Source organism: Anoplopoma fimbria, chromosome 7 (genome assembly GCF_027596085.1).
Source record: "Anoplopoma fimbria isolate UVic2021 breed Golden Eagle Sablefish chromosome 7, Afim_UVic_2022, whole genome shotgun sequence".
NCBI classification, from domain to species: domain Eukaryota; kingdom Metazoa; phylum Chordata; class Actinopteri; order Perciformes; family Anoplopomatidae; genus Anoplopoma; species Anoplopoma fimbria.
Window position 1 is genome coordinate 5,340,420 of NC_072455.1, and position 21,808 is coordinate 5,362,227.

At 40.9% G+C, this 21,808-nt stretch overlaps 3 protein-coding genes across 3 annotated transcripts in view; 2 read left to right on the forward strand and 1 right to left on the reverse strand.

Annotated features, from left to right (window-relative positions):
* Positions 1-8,308, forward strand: part of LOC129093860 (kelch-like protein 13) — a 14,887-nt gene extending 6,579 nt beyond the window's left edge. Inside the window, 5 exon segments of the mRNA XM_054601981.1 lie at positions 3,194-4,057; positions 4,060-4,488; positions 5,226-6,153; positions 6,237-6,404; positions 7,786-8,308. Coding sequence (XP_054457956.1) covers positions 3,194-4,057; positions 4,060-4,488; positions 5,226-6,153; positions 6,237-6,404; positions 7,786-8,308 — 2,912 coding nt within the window.
* A 4,255-nt stretch (positions 8,309-12,563) lies between these two features.
* Positions 12,564-14,935, forward strand: cbln11 (cerebellin 11). The gene is given in 6 exon segments (XM_054601983.1): positions 12,564-12,979; positions 12,981-13,222; positions 13,289-13,447; positions 13,890-13,976; positions 14,058-14,198; positions 14,667-14,935. Coding segments are annotated over 6 exon segments (1,314 nt in total).
* Positions 14,936-15,381: 446 nt separating this feature from the next.
* On the reverse strand, positions 15,382-19,254 carry si:ch211-63p21.8 (kelch-like protein 33). Its single transcript, XM_054601136.1, is given in 6 exon segments — positions 15,382-16,297; positions 16,776-16,946; positions 17,062-18,010; positions 18,089-18,421; positions 18,424-18,802; positions 18,804-19,254. Coding segments are annotated over 6 exon segments (2,466 nt in total). The 5' UTR covers positions 18,918-19,254; the 3' UTR covers positions 15,382-15,777.
* Between the last annotated feature and the right edge of the window lie 2,554 nt (positions 19,255-21,808).

Sequence of the window (21,808 nt, forward strand, 5' to 3'; positions counted from 1 at the left end):
TGTTTTCAGTAAAATAAACCAACCTCACAATAGAATGAGCTTTGGGGAAGCTTAATTATGTTAAAGCTTAAAACAGTCTTACGGTTGTTTACTTTTATGTTGAATAATAATATTTATGTTAAATCTACATGTCATATCTATATTTATTACTTATTATTTAAGAAGAAAAGTGAGCTTGACAATCAGTCACGCTACTCATTCCAAGCTGAAACAGTTGGAATAAAAAAAAACGTGGCTTTTTCTGTACTGTATGTTTTATGTTTTGTTGTTTTTTTGTATGTTTCAAAGTATTTTATTTTTTCACAGTTGCTTGCATCCTTGTAAAGAAATGTTTTTTCCCAATCAAGATCAGGTTGTACTTAACAGTATGAGCCAATCTGATTCATGTTTAGTTACTTTTTTTCTATCTTCCAGCCTTGTTGTATTGCCCGTCTTAAATGTAACTCCATGTGTGTGTTCACTTTTGTGTCTCATGGAGTCGTAGAGGTTCAATAAAACTAGATTGTATTTTGACAAGAAAAAAAAGCTTCCTTTTTTTGTAAATAACAGCAAGTAGCAGTTTGTAAAGGACCATTTCTTAGTCTACACGCCGACGCAGCTCGAGTCTGATTCTGTTACTTTCAGTCAGAGTCCAGTCTTTATGCTAAGCTAAGCTAAGCTAACCAGCTGCCGGCTGGCGCTTAATGTGACCCGTACAGACGTACAAATGTGGACGTTCTTCTAAAGTGGCTTTTCATTTTCAGAGTAACTAGTAGTGACAGTTTTGATAAGTGAAGACAATGCTTCATGTGCTGCTATTAAGAAGAAGAAGAATATAAAGAGGAAAGCATCTCGGCCTCTTATGTCCCAGCAGTGAGGGCCTGAGGCGGGGGGGGTCCCATAACAAGGTTAGCGCTCCTCACTCCTCCTCTCGCTGCGTGCGTCGTCATGGTAACAATCGGGACTTCAGAGGAAACCGACTTTTCATAAGTAGATTGTTAGCTGCCGCCCAGAGCGAAGAAGCACTCACTGTGGGTGATAATGTGAACACCAACATCTGTGAAGATCGGTCTGTGTTACAAACACGTTAAGGGTTGCTAATGAAGCGTTCTGCTCTCCTCCAGATGACACCATGTTTTTCTATGTGGCACTTCAGAATGTCTCAAAATGTCAAATATGCAGCTCAAGTCCTCAATTTATTTAAATACATTCAATTTCTCCCTTTTTGCGTAGGGTTGAGTAATAACCTGACTCACTTGACTGCTTGTTTAAACCTCTATGTGTGTATGCACCGTGTGTGTGTGTGTGTGTGTGTGTGTGTGTGTGTGTGTGTGTGTGTGTGTGTGTGTGTGTTGCCTCACATGTGAAAGACCAGAGTCATTGAGTCCTCAGGTAGGAGTGCGTTGCCCACCAGTTTCATTTTCCAGCTCACCCACTCACAGTGCTTCAACTTCAAAGCATCGCAATAAAAACTCACCCTGTTTTTGATAAAAAATGAAGAGCTGTTATTTTCAAAGCGTTTTAGAGGCCCGAGGTTAAAGACAAGATCTTTAAATTTGGGATCATGGCTGACCACCTAAAGAGTAGCCTGGTTGCAGACTTTTGAATTGCATCTTGTATTTATTTACCTATTACAGATGTTTCCATCAGTTGGAGAATAATGAATGGGAACATTAGCTACATTCATGAAAAACAGCAACAGAAAAATGTTAAATTGTCAACTTAGTGGCTCCTAGTCAAGTGAAGTTGGCTCGCTTCTAATTGGTTGAGGCAAAACGGAAAGAATCAGCCAACATGAACCAACATGTGCTTGCTAATATGACCTGTTGAAGAGCAAAAGAGGGTATGAAATGTGGGTGACACACAAATGCCGTTTAAGAATGCCTAAAATGAAAATATTTTATAAAAGTATAAACTTATAAAGTAATATAAAAGTTTAGATATAGAGACTCTTTAATAAGAACTTAGGAAAGACTGCAACCCAAGGCCATTCTAACAATGTGGCACGATACAAGGAGAGAGAGTGTATTGGTGAGGATTCATTGTCAGCTATTGCATGTGTGATCTGTGCGACCATATTTCAAGTCAAGGTGACAGTGTGACCCAGCTGTTTGCTTTCTCTGTCAGCACAAAGGGCAACAGGTGGAAATCAAGTTGTTTTGTTCCGGCCTGCTTCTTCCCCTCATGTCTCTCTATCCTTGGCCCAGATTCCACTACATGCTCATGGCTGTGGAGGAGCAACGTGATCCCGCTGGTGACCCTCAGAGCATTTATTACTAATCTCAGAGTCATATATTCCGCAGTTAAGATGCCATGACCCCAAAGATATTGTGGTTTGGACGTGAAGAAATCCAGCTGCCTCTAAGTCTAGATCATTCCCTCTTTTATTACTTGCTTAGGTCAAATCTATACAGTAAACTTGATCACAATAGGAATAGGCTGCAAAGTGGGATCACTAGAATAAACTGCATGGCCTGTAAACATACTGTGCATGATAAAACAAATTAAAAAAAAGTGGAACAAAACAATGTAGTAAAGCAAAAGAAATCTGACACTTAAAATTACATTATGTGCATCAATCCGTCACAAACGTTTGTCAGGTCGCAGACTGACATCCCAAACATTTGGATTACCTCGTGGTATAGTACTCTGAATATAGCAACTTCTTTGGTTAAGTGAAGATTCATGAGCTCACATGCCAAACTCAAACCTGCAGGAGGAGGGAGAGACAGGAGAGGAACAAACACACAACAGCCCTGGTGTCTGCAGACGGGTGAAGAGGTGAAGCAGTCTGCAACAACAGCAGCATATTATAACAACAGCAGCAGCAGCAGCAGCATCCAAGTAGCGTATTGCAACAGGACATACAGGACTTTTTCTCAGCGCATTCTTCCTCAGAAACCGTTCGATAAGTGAGTGATCTGAAATCTTATGGGTTTGAGACGTGTGAATGTTTTTTGAAGGATTAAAAAGATTACCTCAAATAAAGTGATACTGGACGGTATGGCAGCAGAAGCTAATCAATGCCTCCAGGGCTGGGATGAGTGGAGCAGAGAGAGGCTGGAGGGGAAGAAGAGGAGATGGAGGGAGAGGACGAGTGTGTGGTTGAAAGTAAAGGAGAGCTACGAGGAGGAAGAGGATGAGGGCAGTGAAGAAGAAGAAGAAGAAGAAGAAGAAGTGTGTGAAGACAAGGAAGAGGAAGAAAATGAAGCAGGTGTGAAGGCAGAAGAAGAGGTGGTGAGGGAGGGGAAGGAGAAGGAGGAGGTTGGTGAGATTGAAGCAGGAGGAAAGGAGGAAGAGCAGGGAGAAGAAGAGAACGAGTTAGAGAGGGTGGTGAAGGAAGTAGAGGAACTTGAGAAAGCTGGGGTAGAAGGAGGAACTCAGGTAGAGGATAAGGTGGCTTCAGTCAGGGAAGAAGAGCAGGTCAAGGAGGAAGATGATAGGGAAGAGGAGCAAATTGGGCAATATCACCATGCAGAGCAATTAAGAAAACACATAAGAAGAACTGAAGATGAGAACATACAGCAAAACCAAGAAAGTGCCAGGCTAGAGCACAGAACGGTCAATGAAGAAGAACACTTGACTGAATCCGTGGAATCCGATAATGAAGATTCTGACTTGACGGGATCCGAGATTCAATTTGACAATTTTGCCAGAATGACAAGTGAAGCGAGTCCCGTTGAGGACTCAGAGGATCCAGAGGAACTGGAAGATCCTGATAAAAAGCCACGCAGCAATGAAAATAGCATCCTCGGAACGTGGACTTCTAAGGAAAGAAAAGAAGCTGAAGATGAGAAGTTGACAGAGACAATTGTAGAATCTCGGACAACCGAAGAAGAAGGGTTTCAAGTTGATCACAATAAGCTTCAACGGGAAGGGGAAGAGTCTAAGGATGATGAGGAAGCAGAACACTCAACGGTCGAAGAAGCAGATGGCAATGACGAAGATGTGGTAAAGATCTACTGCAAAGATGATTATCATACAGACGTATTCCGCACCTTGGCAGAGTTCAGGGACTCCTCCCTTCTCACTGACCTTACTTTGAGCACAAAGGATGGGAAGAGTTTCCACGTACACTCCCCATCCTGGCTGCTGTCAGCCTCTATATCCGAGAAAGACTTAGTAGAAGTTACGTAGATAATGACGGAGTTAATGAGATAAAAGATGCAAGTGTAGGAGTCCACAGGATATCAGTGTCTCTGGGTCCAGAGGTGGATCAGGTTGGGTTGAAGGCAGTTGTGGATTTTGCCTACACTGGAATCATATCATGTTTGAACAAGAACACATGGAACCAGATAAAGGCTGCGGCTCAAACACTTGGCGCCCCCAGGGTGCTTGATCTCTGCAAAGATGAAGAAGAAAAGACCACCAAAACTGGAGGGCAGGGAAAAGAGGACATGATCTCAGCTGCAGAACAAAAGAAGATCAGTCTTCGGGCCATCAAACAGTTGTGGATCGAAAGAGTTGGCTGTGATGTCATTCTGGAAGCTCTTGGAGGATCACATCATGGTGAGTAGAGCAGCGATGATGTACGCAAGTGTGCCCACTGAGGTTGTCAAGCAACCAACACAGTTTGACTTTCCATATCTGTGAGCTAGAAGTAAGTGGGTAGTATACAAAAGCAATATTTAGTAGCCAAACCTATACATACTATTTGGTGGAGAGACCAAATGGAGAAGCAGACAAGTCACTAGATGCTTCCAACTATGGTATTTTGTCATTTCAAATCCCAAGTTGAGAATGTCTTGGATGTGGAGGAGCAACGTGATCCCGCTGGTGACCCTCAGAGCATTTAATACTCATCTCCCATATATTCCACAGTTAAGATGCCAAGACCCCAAAGACATTTTGATTCTGAGGTGAAGAAATCCAGCTGCCTCTGGGTCTAGATCATTCCCTCTTTTATTACTTGCTTAGGTCAAATCTTCACAGTAGAACTTCAGAACTGAACACTACAGAAATAGCCTGCAAAGTGGGATCAATTAAAAGCAACAGAATAAACTGCAGAATGAAAGTTGAGCTTAACTATTTTAGAGGAATATTCATTCATATCTTAAGTCTTTTTACCTTTGCAGGGGTTAGGTTTCCGGTACCTTTCTGGTATTTTTATTTGGAGATATCTCATAAACTCCTCACAAGATGTATTATTTTTGATTGAACATAAGGACACAGGTCTTCGTTTTTTTGTGTAGTTATGTCCTCTTGTTGTTTTTAACCAAATGCAATCAATATCGTCCTCCCTTCAGTCCACAGGGTCATCCTGGCTGTGTGCAGTGACTACTTCCGTGCCATGTTCACCTTGGGGATGAAGGAGTCCCATCAGCCTTTTGTGACCCTTCCCTTCCTCTTGGCATCAGAGCTGGAGGCTCTAATTGACTGCGCCTACAGCGGTGCTCTCTCCATCAGCTGGAAGTGTGTCTTCGAGATCACTAGCATTGCTCTCCAGCTCCAGTACCAACCTGCGCTCTCCTTGTGCCTTAGCTTTCTGCATGAAGAAATGAATCCTCACTCCTGCCTGGATGTGGCATCTTTTGCTGAAGCCTACGAGATGGTGCAGCTTCTTGAAGAGGCAGACGATTTTGTTCTGCGGCAATTCCAGAAGGTGGCGTGTATCTCAAAGTTCAAGGACCTGCCAGCCAAACAGCTACAAAAGTACTTGAATAGTAGCTCGCTCTGTGTTCCATCTGAGCTTGTTGTGTTCAAAGCAGTGGTTGCATGGATCCAAGCAAAACCCGGAGAAAGGATGAAGCTTGCTAAAGAACTAATGAAAACTATCCAATTTCCCTTGATGACGTTCAGGGAATTCAAAGAGGTCGAATTGCTGAACATGTGGTCCAAACACAGCCTGGCAGAGCTCTATAATGTAGTTTTTGAGGATTTCTGCTCCAATCAGAGTCAGTGCCGGATCTATATCCCGAAAGAGACTCTGGTCTTGATTGGTGGTGAACAGATCTCTGAAGACCTGGATAGGCGCAGCGTCAGCAGAGAACTCTGGTTTGTGAATTCCCTGAGGAACCATATAGGGTTAATAAAGGTCATGGAGTGGAGAAGGTTGGGAGAGATGCCAGAGCCAGAGAGGTTCAACCATGAGGTGGCTGTTCTCAAAGGACAACTATACGTGTTTGGAGGCAAGAAGTACTACGGCATCTGGGACACCCTGAGTTCTGTCTACAGGTGAGAGAGGTGATGATTACAGTTTTAAAGACATGTTTCAATGCCTCTTTACTCATATTTGTCTCATTTGAACACATATGTAGGTACGACCCCCTTAAAAACAGTTGGGTGAGCCTGGCGGAAATGCAGGAAAAGAGATGCTCTTTCTCTGTGGCTGTGCTGGATGGAAAGATATACGCCATTGGCGGACACCATGACCCTGAATATATAGAGAGTGTGGAGCGATACTGCCCCACTGGAAACTCTTGGAGGTATGTTTGAAGGGATATTGATTTTTCAAAATAAAGGGCATTTGCTATGTGCTTCGAGCGTATAGTCCACTCGTCTGCATTGTGTGTAGGCAGTGATGCTTGGCTGACCAGACATTGTGAATTGCTTGCTAAAAAACGTAAAAAACGCAACATTGAGTCTACTGAATTTTGTTCAGAATTTCAATATTTAGGGATCGGAAATGTAGCTATCAGATTATACGTAATGCTAAGTATATAAGTTACAAAATCATAGCCTAAGACAAAAGGAGGTTTAGGCAATAAAACTATGTGGTTAAGCTAAACAATTTAAATTTGGGTTTAAACGCCATATAAGATTGTTACGATTTAACAAGTTACCATTAGATTTATTAACAAAACTACTTATTTGGGTTAAACAATTTAACTTTGTTGGTTAAAGTTAGACTTAGGTAACAAACTACATGGCTAGGTTAAGCAATTTATCTTTTGGTTAGGGCAACAAAACTATGTTGTTAGGTTAAACAATTTAACATTACATTTAGGCAACACAACTATGTGGTTAGGCTAATCTATTAAACATTAAGGTATAGGCAACAAAACATTTTGACTTTAGGATAGAAAACATCACAGTTTGGGTTGATATAACTATGTTTGTTGCATCATTTGTTATGTCGTATGTAATTTACTTACTGTTATTTCACATGCGACTCAAACATTGGCCTCCTGGGTGAGGGGAGTTGGATGGGAGTGCCCCGGTAGGAAAAAAATAAAAATAACTTTAAGTTTGAACAGCAACTGACTAACTGGCGAAGGCGTGGCTTGGGCCAACCTTAAATAGTGCGGACAATTTGAATCAGCTGAGCAGTAATCAGAAGAATGCTATGCAGCTAGTGCTAAAATAATCCAATGGATTGTCTAGTTGACGTGACAGATTTAACACTTCAATTCTCAAGTACTTGCTCATTGACATTCAGCTGTTTGGCTACCAGCTGAATGTCAATGTCCAACCATATTCATACAGGTTTACAGGTTGTCATTATAACCTGATACTTCTCATTTGATATCAATTTGCAATTATATGAAGAATAATGCGTCAGACTGAACAAAGTATAATCTTTCAGAAATTTTAGCGTAAATATGGTAAAAGAATGTACTAATAGAAATCTCCATGGGGCTTTCCCAGTTCATTACTTACATTAGAATAGTTACATTTTGTATTACAAGTATTCTGATATTCACTGAAGCATTATCTAATGCTAGCTTTTGGTGAATAAAGGACAAATCTTCAGACACAAATAGACAAAGTTGTGTTTTGGATATTTTCCTCTTTTCTAATCTTAAATGCACAAAAACTGTTTTTTTGCCTGTAATGTTTCGACTTAAAATATCTTTTCTCCTTCAGCTTCACGTGGCCCTTGGATCTGCCTCTGGGTGGCCACGTAGCAAAAGTTTTACACGGCCGGATCTTTGTCTCTGGAGGGCTGAGCAACAACTACCAACAACTTGCATCCATGTTTCTATACCACCCAGAGACAGGAAGCACTTATTTGGCAAACATGGCTAAACCTCGAGCTCGTCACTGCATGGAGACCCTGGGTGACCGCCTCTACGTAGCGGGTGGAATCACCGTGGACGACAACATGTGCATTGTGGACCAGCTAGCTTGTGAGGTGTACAATCCAGAGGCCGACTCCTGGACTGCCTTCGCGTCTCTGCCAGTGCCACATGTAGGAGCAGGAGGAGCAGTTTTGGAGGGAAAGTTTTACGTGCTGGGTGGATACAGCCAGGAGGACTACAGTGACACTGGGATGGTCCACCGGTACGATCCAACCGCAAAGAGATGGGAGAACATGGGCAAAATGCCCGGGCCGAACAATGACATACGAGCATCTGTGCTGTGTTTGCCACCAGATGTCCGCTTGTAAAACACTGTGACATAAACATGTCATTGTATGTAAAGTTTATTGTTACTTATGCATGTTATTAACAGGGGTATTATTGTAATTTCAAAAACAAAATGTCACGTCTCAGAATAATCTGACATCTGGATCATTTTTCTTCTTTTTCTGGTTTGTTTTTGCAGTACATCAATTAAACCTTTAGGCATGCAAAAGGTAGGATATCTATATAATGTAGTGCATTTTTGGTGCTAAAAATAAAATTAACCATACAGGGTTCAAGAGGCCTTAATGAAACATAGAATAAAAACATGTTTACAATAATTATCGCAATGACAAACTATGAACACAGGATGGAGCTGCACCCTCTTGGCATACTTTAAGTGTGAGGTCAGTGAACACATCAGTCATTGCATAAGGTGCATAAAGCTATGTTTAGTCACCAGGAAGAGAGACACTGTTTGTTTTGTACATAGTGTTCTGAAGAAGGTTCACACATTTATTTTTACATTCAAATTTATTTTGAAAAATGAAAACTTGAGATTTCTCAATGATCTTTTATTTTGATTTTTGGAAAGGATAATCATACTGTGTGATTTTCACATGCTTTGGGACACTGCCACAGTGTAAATACACTGATTTGACAGATATCACAGCTTTTTGCATAAGCATCTGTCCTCAGTGTATAAGCACGTTGCAATGCATTGTGTCTAATCATTTAAACAGGGAAAACAAGGAAACCACTGAAGGTTGTGTGTCCATTTAAGTTGTCAAACACTCTGCCGTTGTCCCACAGTTCCATGTACACCTTATCACCAGCAGCCAGCTGCAGGGCGACGGCGTTACTGCTGCTGTCTGAGCCGTCAGCTGTAGGGCTTTCATAGGTTGAAATTTGTTGAATGCCGTTTTTCAATAAAATGGCCCCCATGACGTGAGTGTTGTAGCCGTAGGTGCTGAAGCTGAAGAAGTAGAGACCGCCCACTGGTGCTGTGAAGACTCCTGTAACAGAGCAAAGAGAAGCAAATGAATGGCCCTAACAAGTTAGGTTTGACTCAAGTAATAATAATAATAATAATAATAATAATTATCTACATTTCATTGTTGTTGTTTTTTGTGTTTTATGTTCATATATATATACTTTTGCATTTTATATTTCATGTGTACAAATTAGTTAAATGTTTATCCTTTTTTCTTTTCTTCTTGTTTTTTGTTTATTTTTTGTCTGTTTCTGTGTACCAGTAAGAAACCTGAGTCAAATTCCTTGTATGCATAAGCAAACATGGCCAATAAATCTGATTCTGATTCTGTTAAAAGTACGTCACTAGGAGTGAAACATTTCACATAACACTCTGTAATTTAATCCTTTGTCAATATGAAATAAATCTGGAAAAACTGGAGAACAGAGTGTAGCGGCAAATTCTTCTCTTTGTTTGATCTTGTTTGAAATACCAGAAGCTGATTTGTGAGTTTTACTGCCTTAGGACATTTAAGGTCTACAAGTGGTCTTCAAACCACAGAAGAAGAAAAAAAAAACAGCAATCTTATCTTAACAAATTGCTTCAAATAAATACTGTTTGACTGACTAAGCAGTTTTCCTTGCCAAACCATTAGAAATATTTAAAATAAATGTTAAAAAAAAAACACATGGACACACACGCTGTAAGAGTGCACAGTACCTGTATTTTGGTCATAACCATTGCCAGTGTTTGAGAAGACCCTTTTGTAAATCAGGGCCTTGTCGGTGCAGGGTCCTTTGTAAATCTCCCCAAAGTTTGCCAAAGAGGCCGAGAACGCGATCTGAGGGGCACCTGTGTACAGTTACATGTAGAAAAAAAAATATGATAGATGCATGGTTAGAAATTGAAGATTGGTTACTCAGAAACTTAAATACTAAAAGTCGGATCATTTCACCTTCAGCACTACTCTGTTTCAGCTTATCGATCTCCTTCTCTGTGGCATTCAGTCTCGTTGTCAGGCCTTTACAAGATAAAAAAAAAATCAAATGAATGACAAAAAACATTTAAATTACTGAGAATTTTGGGTGGGAATATATATGTGGTAAGAGTTCACCATCAGGAACATTACCTTCATTCTCTTTCTTCAGTTTGTCCACTTCAGCTTTCTGTCCCGTCAGCTCGTCTACAGTCGCGTTGAGCCTGGCTTCCAGAGCTTCAACATCATTCTGCCGTCCTTCTACATGTTTAAGTTTTTCCTCCAAGCTCTTTATTAATTCCGCTTTGTCTCTCAGCCACTCGCCAATATCCGCGTCGCCTCTCTGTCCAAACCCCGGCTCCGCAAACAAGAGTCCCAGGAGGGTCAGCAGAAGCAAGGCCCTGAACTCCATTTCCATTTATCGGTAAATTTACAGCCTCTTGTAGTTTGTGGTGGGTGTTTTTTTCCTCAGCGGCTTATATACCGGCTCTCCTCACTGAGTAGATTGTCAGATGTCAGTGAGTAGGCAGGGTCGAGGCCCTCGGGGACCCCAGTTCTAGTCGTGTTCCAACAAGCCGACTGGGATAATTTTGTGAGTGTGTTTGCCAGTTAAATATCTAGAGATGTGACATAGACATCACATAACCTATGGATGATAAATCACGTCTGTTAAAGTTATTTCAAAGTGAAATAAACCTTTCAAATATCATATAGTTCAGTTTGAGACTATGTTTTGCAGACTTCAGATTATAGAATTGCTTTGAGCTTCAAGAAGCTAATGATGAAATAAAAAAAAAGTAGTTATAGGTCTTTGTACATCTCTGTAGAGAAGCACAGGACAGATTTGCTTAACAAAAACCACAGACAGAGGCCTGTGTGCACACAGTAAAGCAATGTGTGTATTTAAAACGTTTTCATTACTCATATTATTGGCAATTTATTTAATTACAGCTTATTTTAGAATGTTTCACAGCATCATTTGTATATGGATGAAGGACTACAGTGTGTTTCACATTGTTCAGTGGCTTCCTCATTCACAGTTAGTTGTATCATCAGAGCATCACTGGATCATTCCCATCAAGTCATCAGGCAGGTTTGACTTGACGTCACTTGGTTGATGTGGTCTGTCTGTTACCATGTCAACCCGTAGCCCATCATGAGCTTTTTTCTAGTCTACATCCTCGTTCAGACAAAATAACTAAACCATTGTTTGACTCCGTCTCATGTTCCTCATTCTTTAAACCGCTGACAAAAAAGTTACACTGTATCCCTCGTTTATAAAACCTCAGTGTTAACTATCAAAGTGGGACATTTCCATTGTTAATATCCAGATAGAACTGCACTGTATTATCAGATTATTAATGGACTGTTTTGTATCACATCATTATTTGCCTGAAGTGTGACATGAAATGTTATATGCACATTTGTTTTAATTAATGATTTTGCTCTATATTGTTCTAGATCATGACTTTCAGGCATTTCTCTGCTGCATTATTAAGCCTCTTGTGTTGTTTCTGTCAAATCATGTGCATTGGCCTCCATTAAAAGTGCACTATATGGGATTCAGAGCATTAATTTAGCAGCAAACAACTATTGTCTATGTGAAGATGTAAAGTATCTTGAGCAGAGAATAAAGTTACTCTTGGAATGTGAGTTTCTCTGTACTTTGTTCAGCCGGGTCGTGCTTTTAGTGCATGTTTGTGCATGTGAGCAAGCCCAGCTGTCTGGCGGTTACAGCTGATAACACCATACTGACGTAGCTTCCATCCTCCAGTCCCCCCTCGGGTAACCACTGCAACTAGTGCGTTTTTATGTGTGCTGTCAGATAGAAAACAATCCTCCTGTTTATGGTTTAAGTCAAATTCGATTAAAAAGAAAAACAGTTTTTGAAGAAATGTGATTGTTTTTTGTTTTTGTTTGAGCACCTCATGACATAATTATGTGAAGATGCCATGCGCCTCAAAACCACAGTCTCCTATCTTTTTTTTAACAAAAGGGCAAATTTTGTGGGCAGGTATTTAATATAGAATCTGCTTTAGCTTGAAAAAGAATCATAGAGATGGTTTCCTTTTTGCATTTTGTAGGGGTTATGTGGACCCATTAAAAAAATAATAATGATTTAGCTTAGAAATAGTAAGAGAAGACTACACAGGACAGCAAATCAAAGAGATTTCCTGTCTGGTCGGTGGTTTTAGTGGTGAGGAACATTCCCTAGCTGTAAATAAATGAGCTGTCTCATCAAATGGTAAAAGGAGCTGCCATATGACAGTCACTGCTTTATAGCCAGCTCTGGCACAGGAACCCAAACTTTGCAGACTGTAAAGTAAAGAACCTTATCTTATCTCTGAAAATGGTCACCAAGGTGATTTTCCTTCTGGCATTTTTTGGAGTTGCATCTTCAAAACTCCCACACAGACGGAGGTGCGACCCGGAGCAAATAAAAGAAACACAGACTCTTTGCTCAAACTACAAAAACATTTTACACCTCGATGATATTCAGACAAAACTTGAAGAGAACCAAATGATGCTGCAACGGAGGATTGACGGTATGGAAGGTAAGACCAGACTGCAGCTCGAGTCTGCAAACAGCAACATTAGTGCGCTTGAAAGATCAGTGACAAACCTTTCAAACTCACTAAAGGACCTCGAAAGGATGAAGTCACAAACCGAGATGGGATTGAAAGACGCAAAGACAAAGATGGAGAAACAGGAAGTTGACATCGCCAGCCTGAAGAGAGATGTTCGAGAACTGGTCAAACACGGGGAAAGAGGAGAGACTTGATACAACTGAGAGGCAGCTAAGGGAGAGAAAAGCCAGGCGTGAAAATCTGGAGTCAGAAACTGAGGCTGCGTTCAATGACACACAGAAACTCCTGAATCTATACAAAAATTAACTCTCCCAGCTTAACTCAACGGCCCAGCAGCTTGAAGTCAAAGTCGAAGACAGACTGGATGCAGCGGAGACGCAACTTGAAGCTAAGCTGAAGCAAATAGAAAACAACAGTGAAGGTAATTTTAAAACAAATAAATGTTTAATGAATTGAATGTAAAAATGTATTTTGATAATGACTCAAGCTTTCAGCGCAAAACTGAATGAACAAAAAGCTGAGGTTGATGGATTTAAGGACGAAAGTGACAGCAAATTCAGGAATGTTGATGAACAGCTGAAAACACAAACAAATACAGTGGACCAGCAGAAGGCTGACATTGGCACTCTCAAGAGCGACACTGCAGGTACATGTGTAGTTATTAAATAACCCTTAAACCATAAATACTGTTCCTGATAGAGTCTAATTCCTGGACAAAACTATGCAACTTGTACCCTGAAAATAAATGAATTCTGAGCTGCTGCTTTTTCATGAATGTGGAATGTTGTCGTATCAGTTCATTGCACTTATTGTATTCGTATTAGTTTGTTGCAATTATTGTTTTCGTAGTAATCTGCTTCTGCACTGTACTTTTGCTCTGGTTTATGCTTTTAGATGCTTGTTTAAGAAAGGAGATGCACTTATGACTTCTGGTGACTAGTAGTTCTCTTGAATACCTATGTTGAATACACTTCCTGTAAGTCGCTTTGGATAAAAGCGTCTGCTAAATGACTAATGTAAATGTAATGTAATGTTAAATTGTCTATATAAAAAGTAACATTACCTTTTTAAAAATGATGGTCCTCTAGGAATAAAACACAGACTGGAGTCAACTGAAGAAAAAGTTGTTGAACAAAGTAAACTCAAACTCGAGGTGAAAAGCCTTAAAGCTGAAGGTAAGGGCGATAGGTATAAAATAGTTCAAGATGCTAAACACAAACAACTGAATGTAACAATGTTCGCTTTACTTTCTACAGTCAATGCCAAGGTGGCCTTTTCTGCAACTATAATCGAATCTGATGATGCGTTCACTGGACCCAAAACCAACAGCAGCAGCAGTATTCTCATCTTTAACAGAGTCTTCACAAACACTGGCAACGCTTACAACAGTAAAACAGGTATGTTCTACTCACAAAACTGACCAATGATTAACAGATATGAAAGTATGTGGCTTTTAAATAGAATGCATCCTTCATATTATGGGGTATCATATCACATGGGAAACCAAATTACAACACAAAAACATTGTTTTAGTAAAAATGGTCAGAACATAGCAAAATGTCTTAGAGTTTTAGGATGTGTTTGTAGGGGGATTTGTTACTTTTAGAAAGAGGGTGGCTTGTTGTTTCCCCAAGTTTGTTATCTTTATGCTAAGCTAAGCTAAGCTAACTGGCTGCAATTTGTAATCTAACGTACAGACATAAGAGCAATATCGATCTTCTCATCTAACGGAGAAGATAATGGTTATTTGTGTTTCTGTTGAGTGAAAAAACATATAAAGGATCCTCGAAAGTAAGGACAGAAAAAAAAAAAAAATTCTAACCTGTTGAAATCATGCAAAGTCATCACATTCTCATCCTAAACAGGCATCTTCACTGCTCCACTCAAAGGCGTTTACCACTTTTCATTCATGACCTTCGGCTGCAGTGGTCACGCTTCGGGAGCCATCCTGGTGAAGAACGGCCGTTACCAAGTGAGCACCTGGGAATTCACCAGAGCAGATACCAGCGACACCACCAGCAACACAGTAATCCTGGAGCTGAATGCCAGAGAGACTGTGAACGTCATCCTGTGGGAGGGTGGGAAAATACACACCAGTGTCTTCAGTGGGTTCCTCGTCTTCACAACATCGTAGATTTTGTAGAACAAGATGCCAAGGATTTTATTTAGGGACACATGAGTCTCATCTTCTTATTCCTTTCAGCAATTTCTCATATAAAGTTTAATTCTCCTAAGGAGTATTTCACGTATCAAGATACCATGTTGAAACTGAAAAAATACAAATGTATTGTTATGATTAAATACTGGGAAAATTGTGTTTTTGGTTTGCTGTGCATCAGACAAACAACTCCCACTAGTAGTTAAAGATTCTTGACCTGAGATCAACATATGAACATGTACTGTCAATCACTGTCAAAAATCCTTGTAGTGTGTGTAACATATTTATATTTTTGTGTTTTACCTACAAAATAATCATTCTGGCGAATAATAAAAAACACACAAAGTTGAACTGATTAATCTTGTTGAGATAATAGTGTATATTTCTATCAAAACACAATAAACATTTTAAAACCTTTTAATTTTTCCAAACAATCATGCTGATTGTAGTAGTTACATGTAACTGATTCATAGACATGAGTTAACATTTAGTTTAGTCACTCAGCAAAAAGGAACATGCAGAGCTTCATATCGTATAGAAATATACTATTGATGGATGATTTAAAATGGTTTGATTATTCATTTACAGCAACTACTCTTAAGTAAACTATATTTTTCAAGAAGACAGAGACAAAAAAAACAAACTGGCATTTACAACAGTCTGGTTTTGGACTTAGATTTCTCTAATTAATACCACATATATGACAATAAAACATGTTTTTTCAGCTGAAATGCATTTGCTAATGTACAGAATTTTGGTAACAGATCCCACTAAAAAATCCAAGTTTATAAATATAATAATCTTGACCAGCCAGTTACTTAAAGTCTAAGGTGTTGGGGCAATCGAAGCAGACAGGCCCGTATGTCAGTACAAGCCCCAGGCAGTTTGCCCATGTTCTCCCATCGCTCTGTACTGGGTTCGAAGCGGTGGACCAGTCCAGACTCACTGTAATCGTCCCGGCAGTATCCTCCCAGTACATAGATCTTCCCCTCCAGGACGACTGAGGCTGCACCCACATGGGACAAAGGCAGTGACGCAAAAGCGGTCCAGGAATCGGCCACGGGATCATACACCTCACAGAGTTGTTGGTCGGTGTAAAACCTTCTCAGGTTACAGACACCCCCGGCGACGTAGAGACGGCCTCGCAGGGGCTCCATGCAATGCTGGGCCCGGTCATGGGTCATGTCTGCCAGGTAGGTGGTTCCTCTCTCTGGGTGGTACAGGAACATGGAAACCAGACATACGTACTTACAGTCGAAACCTCCAGAGATGAATATTCCTCCATCTAAGACGGTGACAGCATGGCCGCTCAGAGCCTGGTCCAGGGGCTGGACAAAGCTGGAGAAATGAAATAAGAGGCATCGGACAGGAAGGGCAGTATGTCAATATGACTTAAAGACAGTAGTAGTTTTATTTAGTCTTTAATAATCTTTGTCACAGAAACTTTATTAAATTAACATGATGGAGCTCACGTTCTCCAAAGAGATCTTTAATACTTAGATTGGCTTGGGACTCAAATTACCTGATTGTTAAGTCATAGACAATTCTGTTCTGGAGATATAATATTTGCATTCAATTTTTGGGGGGAATTTACCCAGTAGTGAAGAAAGAGACAAAAGGATTTCAAAGCACTGAAACCATTTGAAGCATCTGTGTTGCAAATATAAGTCTTTTCAAGTGATTGATGTAGTCACAATGGCCATCTGGTGGCCAAAGTTAGGCATCAATACTCCCCGATACTGTAGGATTAAGGAGATTTTGGGAATATAATCCGATGAAATATATTCCATTTCAAGCGTAACATCACTCAACTTACCTCCATGAATCAGTGTCCGGGTTGTACATCTCAACGCTGTCCATGTTGGTGTTGATCTCCTTATCTCCACCAATGGCATAAAGACGCTCTCCGTGGACCACCACTGAGAAGTTGCTTCTGAACTCCTGCATGTCAGCTAGCCTCTTCCAGCTGTCCTGCACGGGGTCATAACTAGCATGTGTGCAATGAAGGAAAAAGGTAAAGATAGAAAAGTTCAGGCCGACGGGGGAACAATCTAGGGTATTTAAAGTTAGAGGAAATTTGTGCACCAGTTGTCTCTTCTTACCTGTAGGTGGATTTCATGATGTCATCCTTGCAGTAGTAGTAACATCCTCCAAACACATACAACTTTCCCAACATTGCTGCTACTCCATGCCTGAACTTCGGCTCATCTGGCAACTCACCCAGCCTCCTCCATTCAATCCCCTTCATCAGCCCTGTACCACTGCGTAAGGAGTTTGCAAACCACAATTCCCTGCTTGGTATGCGCGGTCCCACATCTGGGTTCAGCTGGTCTCCCCCGACCACAACCAGGGCGTCTTTGGGACGTCGGACCCGGCACTGTTCCTGGGTATCTGGAAGGCTGAAACCAAATTCCTTGAGTGCTGAACCATAGAGTTCCACCTCTTTGTTTCCGAAGCTCTCCATGCGTAGGTTAATGGCCCTGACCTCCCTGAACTCACGAAAGGTCATGAGGGGGAACCGGACGCCGGTCATCAGTACGCCAGCCTGGCCCAACCTCTCCTCAATATCAGCCTCAATCCAAGAGATTACAGCTCGAAATACAGCCAACTCTGATGGAACGCACAGATCATCACGGTGGAGGATGTCTAGAAGCTTCTCTGCTGGTAGGTCCTGAAACTTCGATGTGGCTGACACCTCCCAGAAGTTCCTCAGCACAAAGTCATTGGCTTCCTCAAGCAACTCTGACATCTCGTAGGCTTCAGCAAAAGATGCCACATCCAGGCAGGAGCTTGCCTCCATTTCCTGACGCATGAATTTGAGGCAAAGCGAGAGGGCAGGCTGGAACTGAAGCTGGAGGGCCGTGCAGGAGATCTCGAAGACACAGTCCCAGCTAAGTGGAAGGGTTCCACTGTAGGAGCATCTAATCAGAACCTCTAACTCAGAAGGTGACAGGAAGGGAAGGGCAATACAGGTCTGGTTGGATTCCTTCATACCGCAGGTGAACATGCCACGGAAGTAGTCACTGCTCGCCGCCAGGATAACTCTGTGGACTGGAGACAGACAAAAGAAGGGCTCAGTTGATCACTATCAAAACAGTCAACAAGATGACTAGCATGAAGTATACTAACCATGGAACACAGCACCATCCACATCCAAGATCACATCACACCCAACTCTGTCTGCCCACAACTGGTTAATGGACTGAAGAGTAACCCTCATCTGTTCTAGGGCAGATGTCTTTCGCTCTTCCTTCTTAGGACTCCCACCTTCTTTCAATCTCTCCTCTTTGTTGCAGAGATCCAGCAATCTAGGAATGCCCAGTGCTTGAGCTGCAGCCATAATCGAGAACATGCTGCCATTGTTCAAAGACAATGCTGCTCCAGTGTAGGCAAACTCCAAAACTGCCCGTAGCCCAACATGATCAACCTCAGGAGGCAGAGACACTGACCGCCTTGGAATCCTACATTGTTTCCGTTGACCGATCGTTCTCCACTTTCATCCCTCAGCCTCTCATGGATGAAGGAGCTGACAACAGCAAGGATAAGGGAGTGTACGTCAAAGCGGTTCCCATTATCCGTGGTCAGAGTCAGGTCTGTGAGAAGAGATGAATCACAGAATTCCTTCAGGGCAATGAATACCTCTTTAGGATAGGTTTCACTGCGGTATGTGTGGACTTTATCAACAAGTCCTTCATCCCCAAATGCATCCTCTCTCACATGTTGCCCATTTCCTTCCTGACCAACACCACTCATCCTGACCTCCGACCCCTGTTTCTTACCCCGCCCATTGATCAGTCCCATCCTTGAGTCATTGTAAGCCACGATCCTACGCAGTTCGTGGTTTGTCCTGTTCAATCCCTTCTTCGCCACCTTCTTCAATCACTCGTTTTCTCCTCTCTTTCTCTCTCCTCCATCGCTCTTCCCATTCCTTTGGAAGGTAATTCCTAGTAAACTCCATGCCTGTGGCTGGGCTTTTCCCTGTCTCTTTAAACTACAACCCACAATGGTCTTTCTGGGGTAATTTGAATGACTGATGTGGTCTGGAAAAAATCTTGATTTGTTGAAGTTACTAGTTTTTCCCATATATCTGCTGCCTTCAAAAATCTTTCCGTCGCTCCTAACTCTCTTCTAGAGCCAATGTTCCTCACTGCATAAACAGCAGCTATTCATAGCTACTAAGTCAGAGAGATTCAATTTCAACTGAACCTTGGCACTCACTACATTGAAATGTGGATGAAAGAATTAAACAGAGATTAACTTTAATGTTTATTGGAGTCAATAAACAAAACACTCCAAAAAAGTGCTAAAATTACGAATGAAATTCAATGAAGGCTTATTCTTGTCAGTATGATCAATTTGAAGCGGTCATTGGAATACAAACAGCTAGCTTTTAACAGCTACAAGAGAGTGAAAATAAAGAGCACTTGATGGAGAATTAGCACCACCAACTGTTACTCTGGATTAGCTCCACATTTACATATTGGAAGTGGATGGAAACATGCTTTCATTTGCCTTTTTCTCTTGCAAATTTCTGTAAATTTGATTAAACATTTGTCTGCATTTGGATGGGAATCCTTCTAGCGTCAGGCTGTTGATGGGCACTTTGTTTAAGGAATAAAAATCAACTTCCATTCCAGATTTCAACATATTGGAGGGCACATTAAAAGCATAAAAAGGTAGAACCACACAAAAACATGGACCTTGACTTTGATGTTAACTGATTGTTAAGTTGTAATTCAATAAAAATAACTATCAACATGGCATGAGGAAACGGGATAAGGTTTAATAGCTTATCTTATTTTTTTTGCAGCAGCTGTGATGTATGCACCGTTTCCACCAAACGCTTATTAACCTGGACTTTCTTATAAATGCATATGTGCTTGCTGTCAGTCATTCTAAAAAGGACCTTCCAAGCTGAAGAATGGAGAGGTTCTCAGTGATGATAGCTGTGTGTTTGCTTGCTGGTCTATCTGAGTGCCAGACTGGAAGTGAGGACAATCAGACCCAGATCACAGAGCTTACACATGAAGACCTGAAAGACAGGTGTCATTGCATATTAGTATATGACAGAAATACCAAGGAAAGTAACAAATAAGTTATTCCTTTGAATTGTTTATAGTTGTTTCTAACAGTTTATAGTTTTTAAAGCTAAAATGAATAACCCCACCCCCAGCAAAATAGTCTTCCGTGTAATTGCACTGCCTGGTCTGCACTTGAACCCCTGGCAGAGGCAGATAGTAACAGTTTAAGTGAGTTATTGATCAAAATTAAAGGTACTCACACTTACCAACATGGGGAGAAAAGTCCTAGCAGGTGTATCATGACGCCACAGGGTTAGCAGGCCAAAATGGTGTAGGGTGCAAGACAAATAAAGATTCCGGTTAGGTTCTGTACAGGTTTCAAAGGTTTAGGTGTCCGGTGGCTCAAAAGCAAGGCAGGAGCAGCAACACTGCCCAGTGACTGGGGAAAAAGGGGTTCACACATGCACTGACAGGCTAATGAGGGGAATGGAGAGCAGGTGAGATGGTGGGTAAGGACGTTCAGGTGATTGGGATAGCAGAGCAGGATGGAATGGCTGGATGTGGGAGGGAGGTGGAAACGTCTGAGGGCATCTGGTGGACAGATGGAGAATGGCAACGAAGGGGTCTGGGGATGTTGAAATGAAAATAAAGAGCACTTGATGGAGAATTGGCACCACCAACTGTTACTCTTGATTAGATCCAAATACATTTACATGTTGGAAGTGGATGGAAACATGCTTTCATTTGCCTTTTTCTTTTGCACAACCAGCTCTGCTCCCAGCAGACCACATGACACATGACAATAAAAACACTGTGCAATAATAGTTAAAATAGTTTTTTTCTGTCTGTAAATATTATATTTCAGTTATTGTGTTTCTCTACTGTTTTTATTGCTTATTTATAATACTTGTTTTTTTTATTTTTTATCTTGTCTTTCTTTACTATGTCTCTTGTGTGCACTTTAACTCTATGCTGCTGTAAGCCTGCAAATTTCCCCGCTGCGGGACTAATAAAGGATTATCTTATCTTATCTCTTATCTTTTGCGGATTTCTGTAAATACGATTAAATATTTGCCTGCATTTGGATGGGAATCCTTCTAGCGTCAGGCTGTTGATGGGCACTTTGTTTAAGAAATAAAAATGAACTTCCATTCCAGATTTCAAAATATTGGAGGGAACATAAAAAACATAAAGGTAGAATAACACAAAAACATGGACCTTGACTTTGATGTTAACTGATTGTTAAATTGTAATAAAAAAATAAAAAAATCAAGAGCAAAAAAACCCCGATCAAGATGCCATAAGGAAATGGGGTAAGGTTTAATAGCTTATCTGATGTTTTTGCAGCAGTTTCGATGTATGCACTGTTTCCCCCAAACAATTATTAACCTCGACTTTCTTATAAACTCATGAACAAAAAACAACTGTCAAGATGGCATGAGGAAACGGGGTAAGGTTTAATAGCTTATCTCTATTTTTTATCATATTTAACAGTGATTTCATTTGGTTGTTGTTGCAGGTTATTTTACAGCACCAGTGCAGGGGGTCTATTATTTCACTTTCACCTCCTTTTGCGGGGATGTTGGAGGGACCTCCGGTGGCAGTTTGTACCAAAATGGAAACCAAATAGTGTCATGGTATAGTTATAGTAGAGATCATTCAGTCTCTGGATCTAACAGTGCTATCTTGCAGCTACAAGTTGGAGATAAAGTCAATGTTCGTCTTTGGGAAAACACCAAGATCAGTAGCAATGAAAATAAGTACGCCACATTCAGTGGATTTTTGCTTTTCCCTGTGTGAAGTGTATGAAAAATATTTACAGATTTTC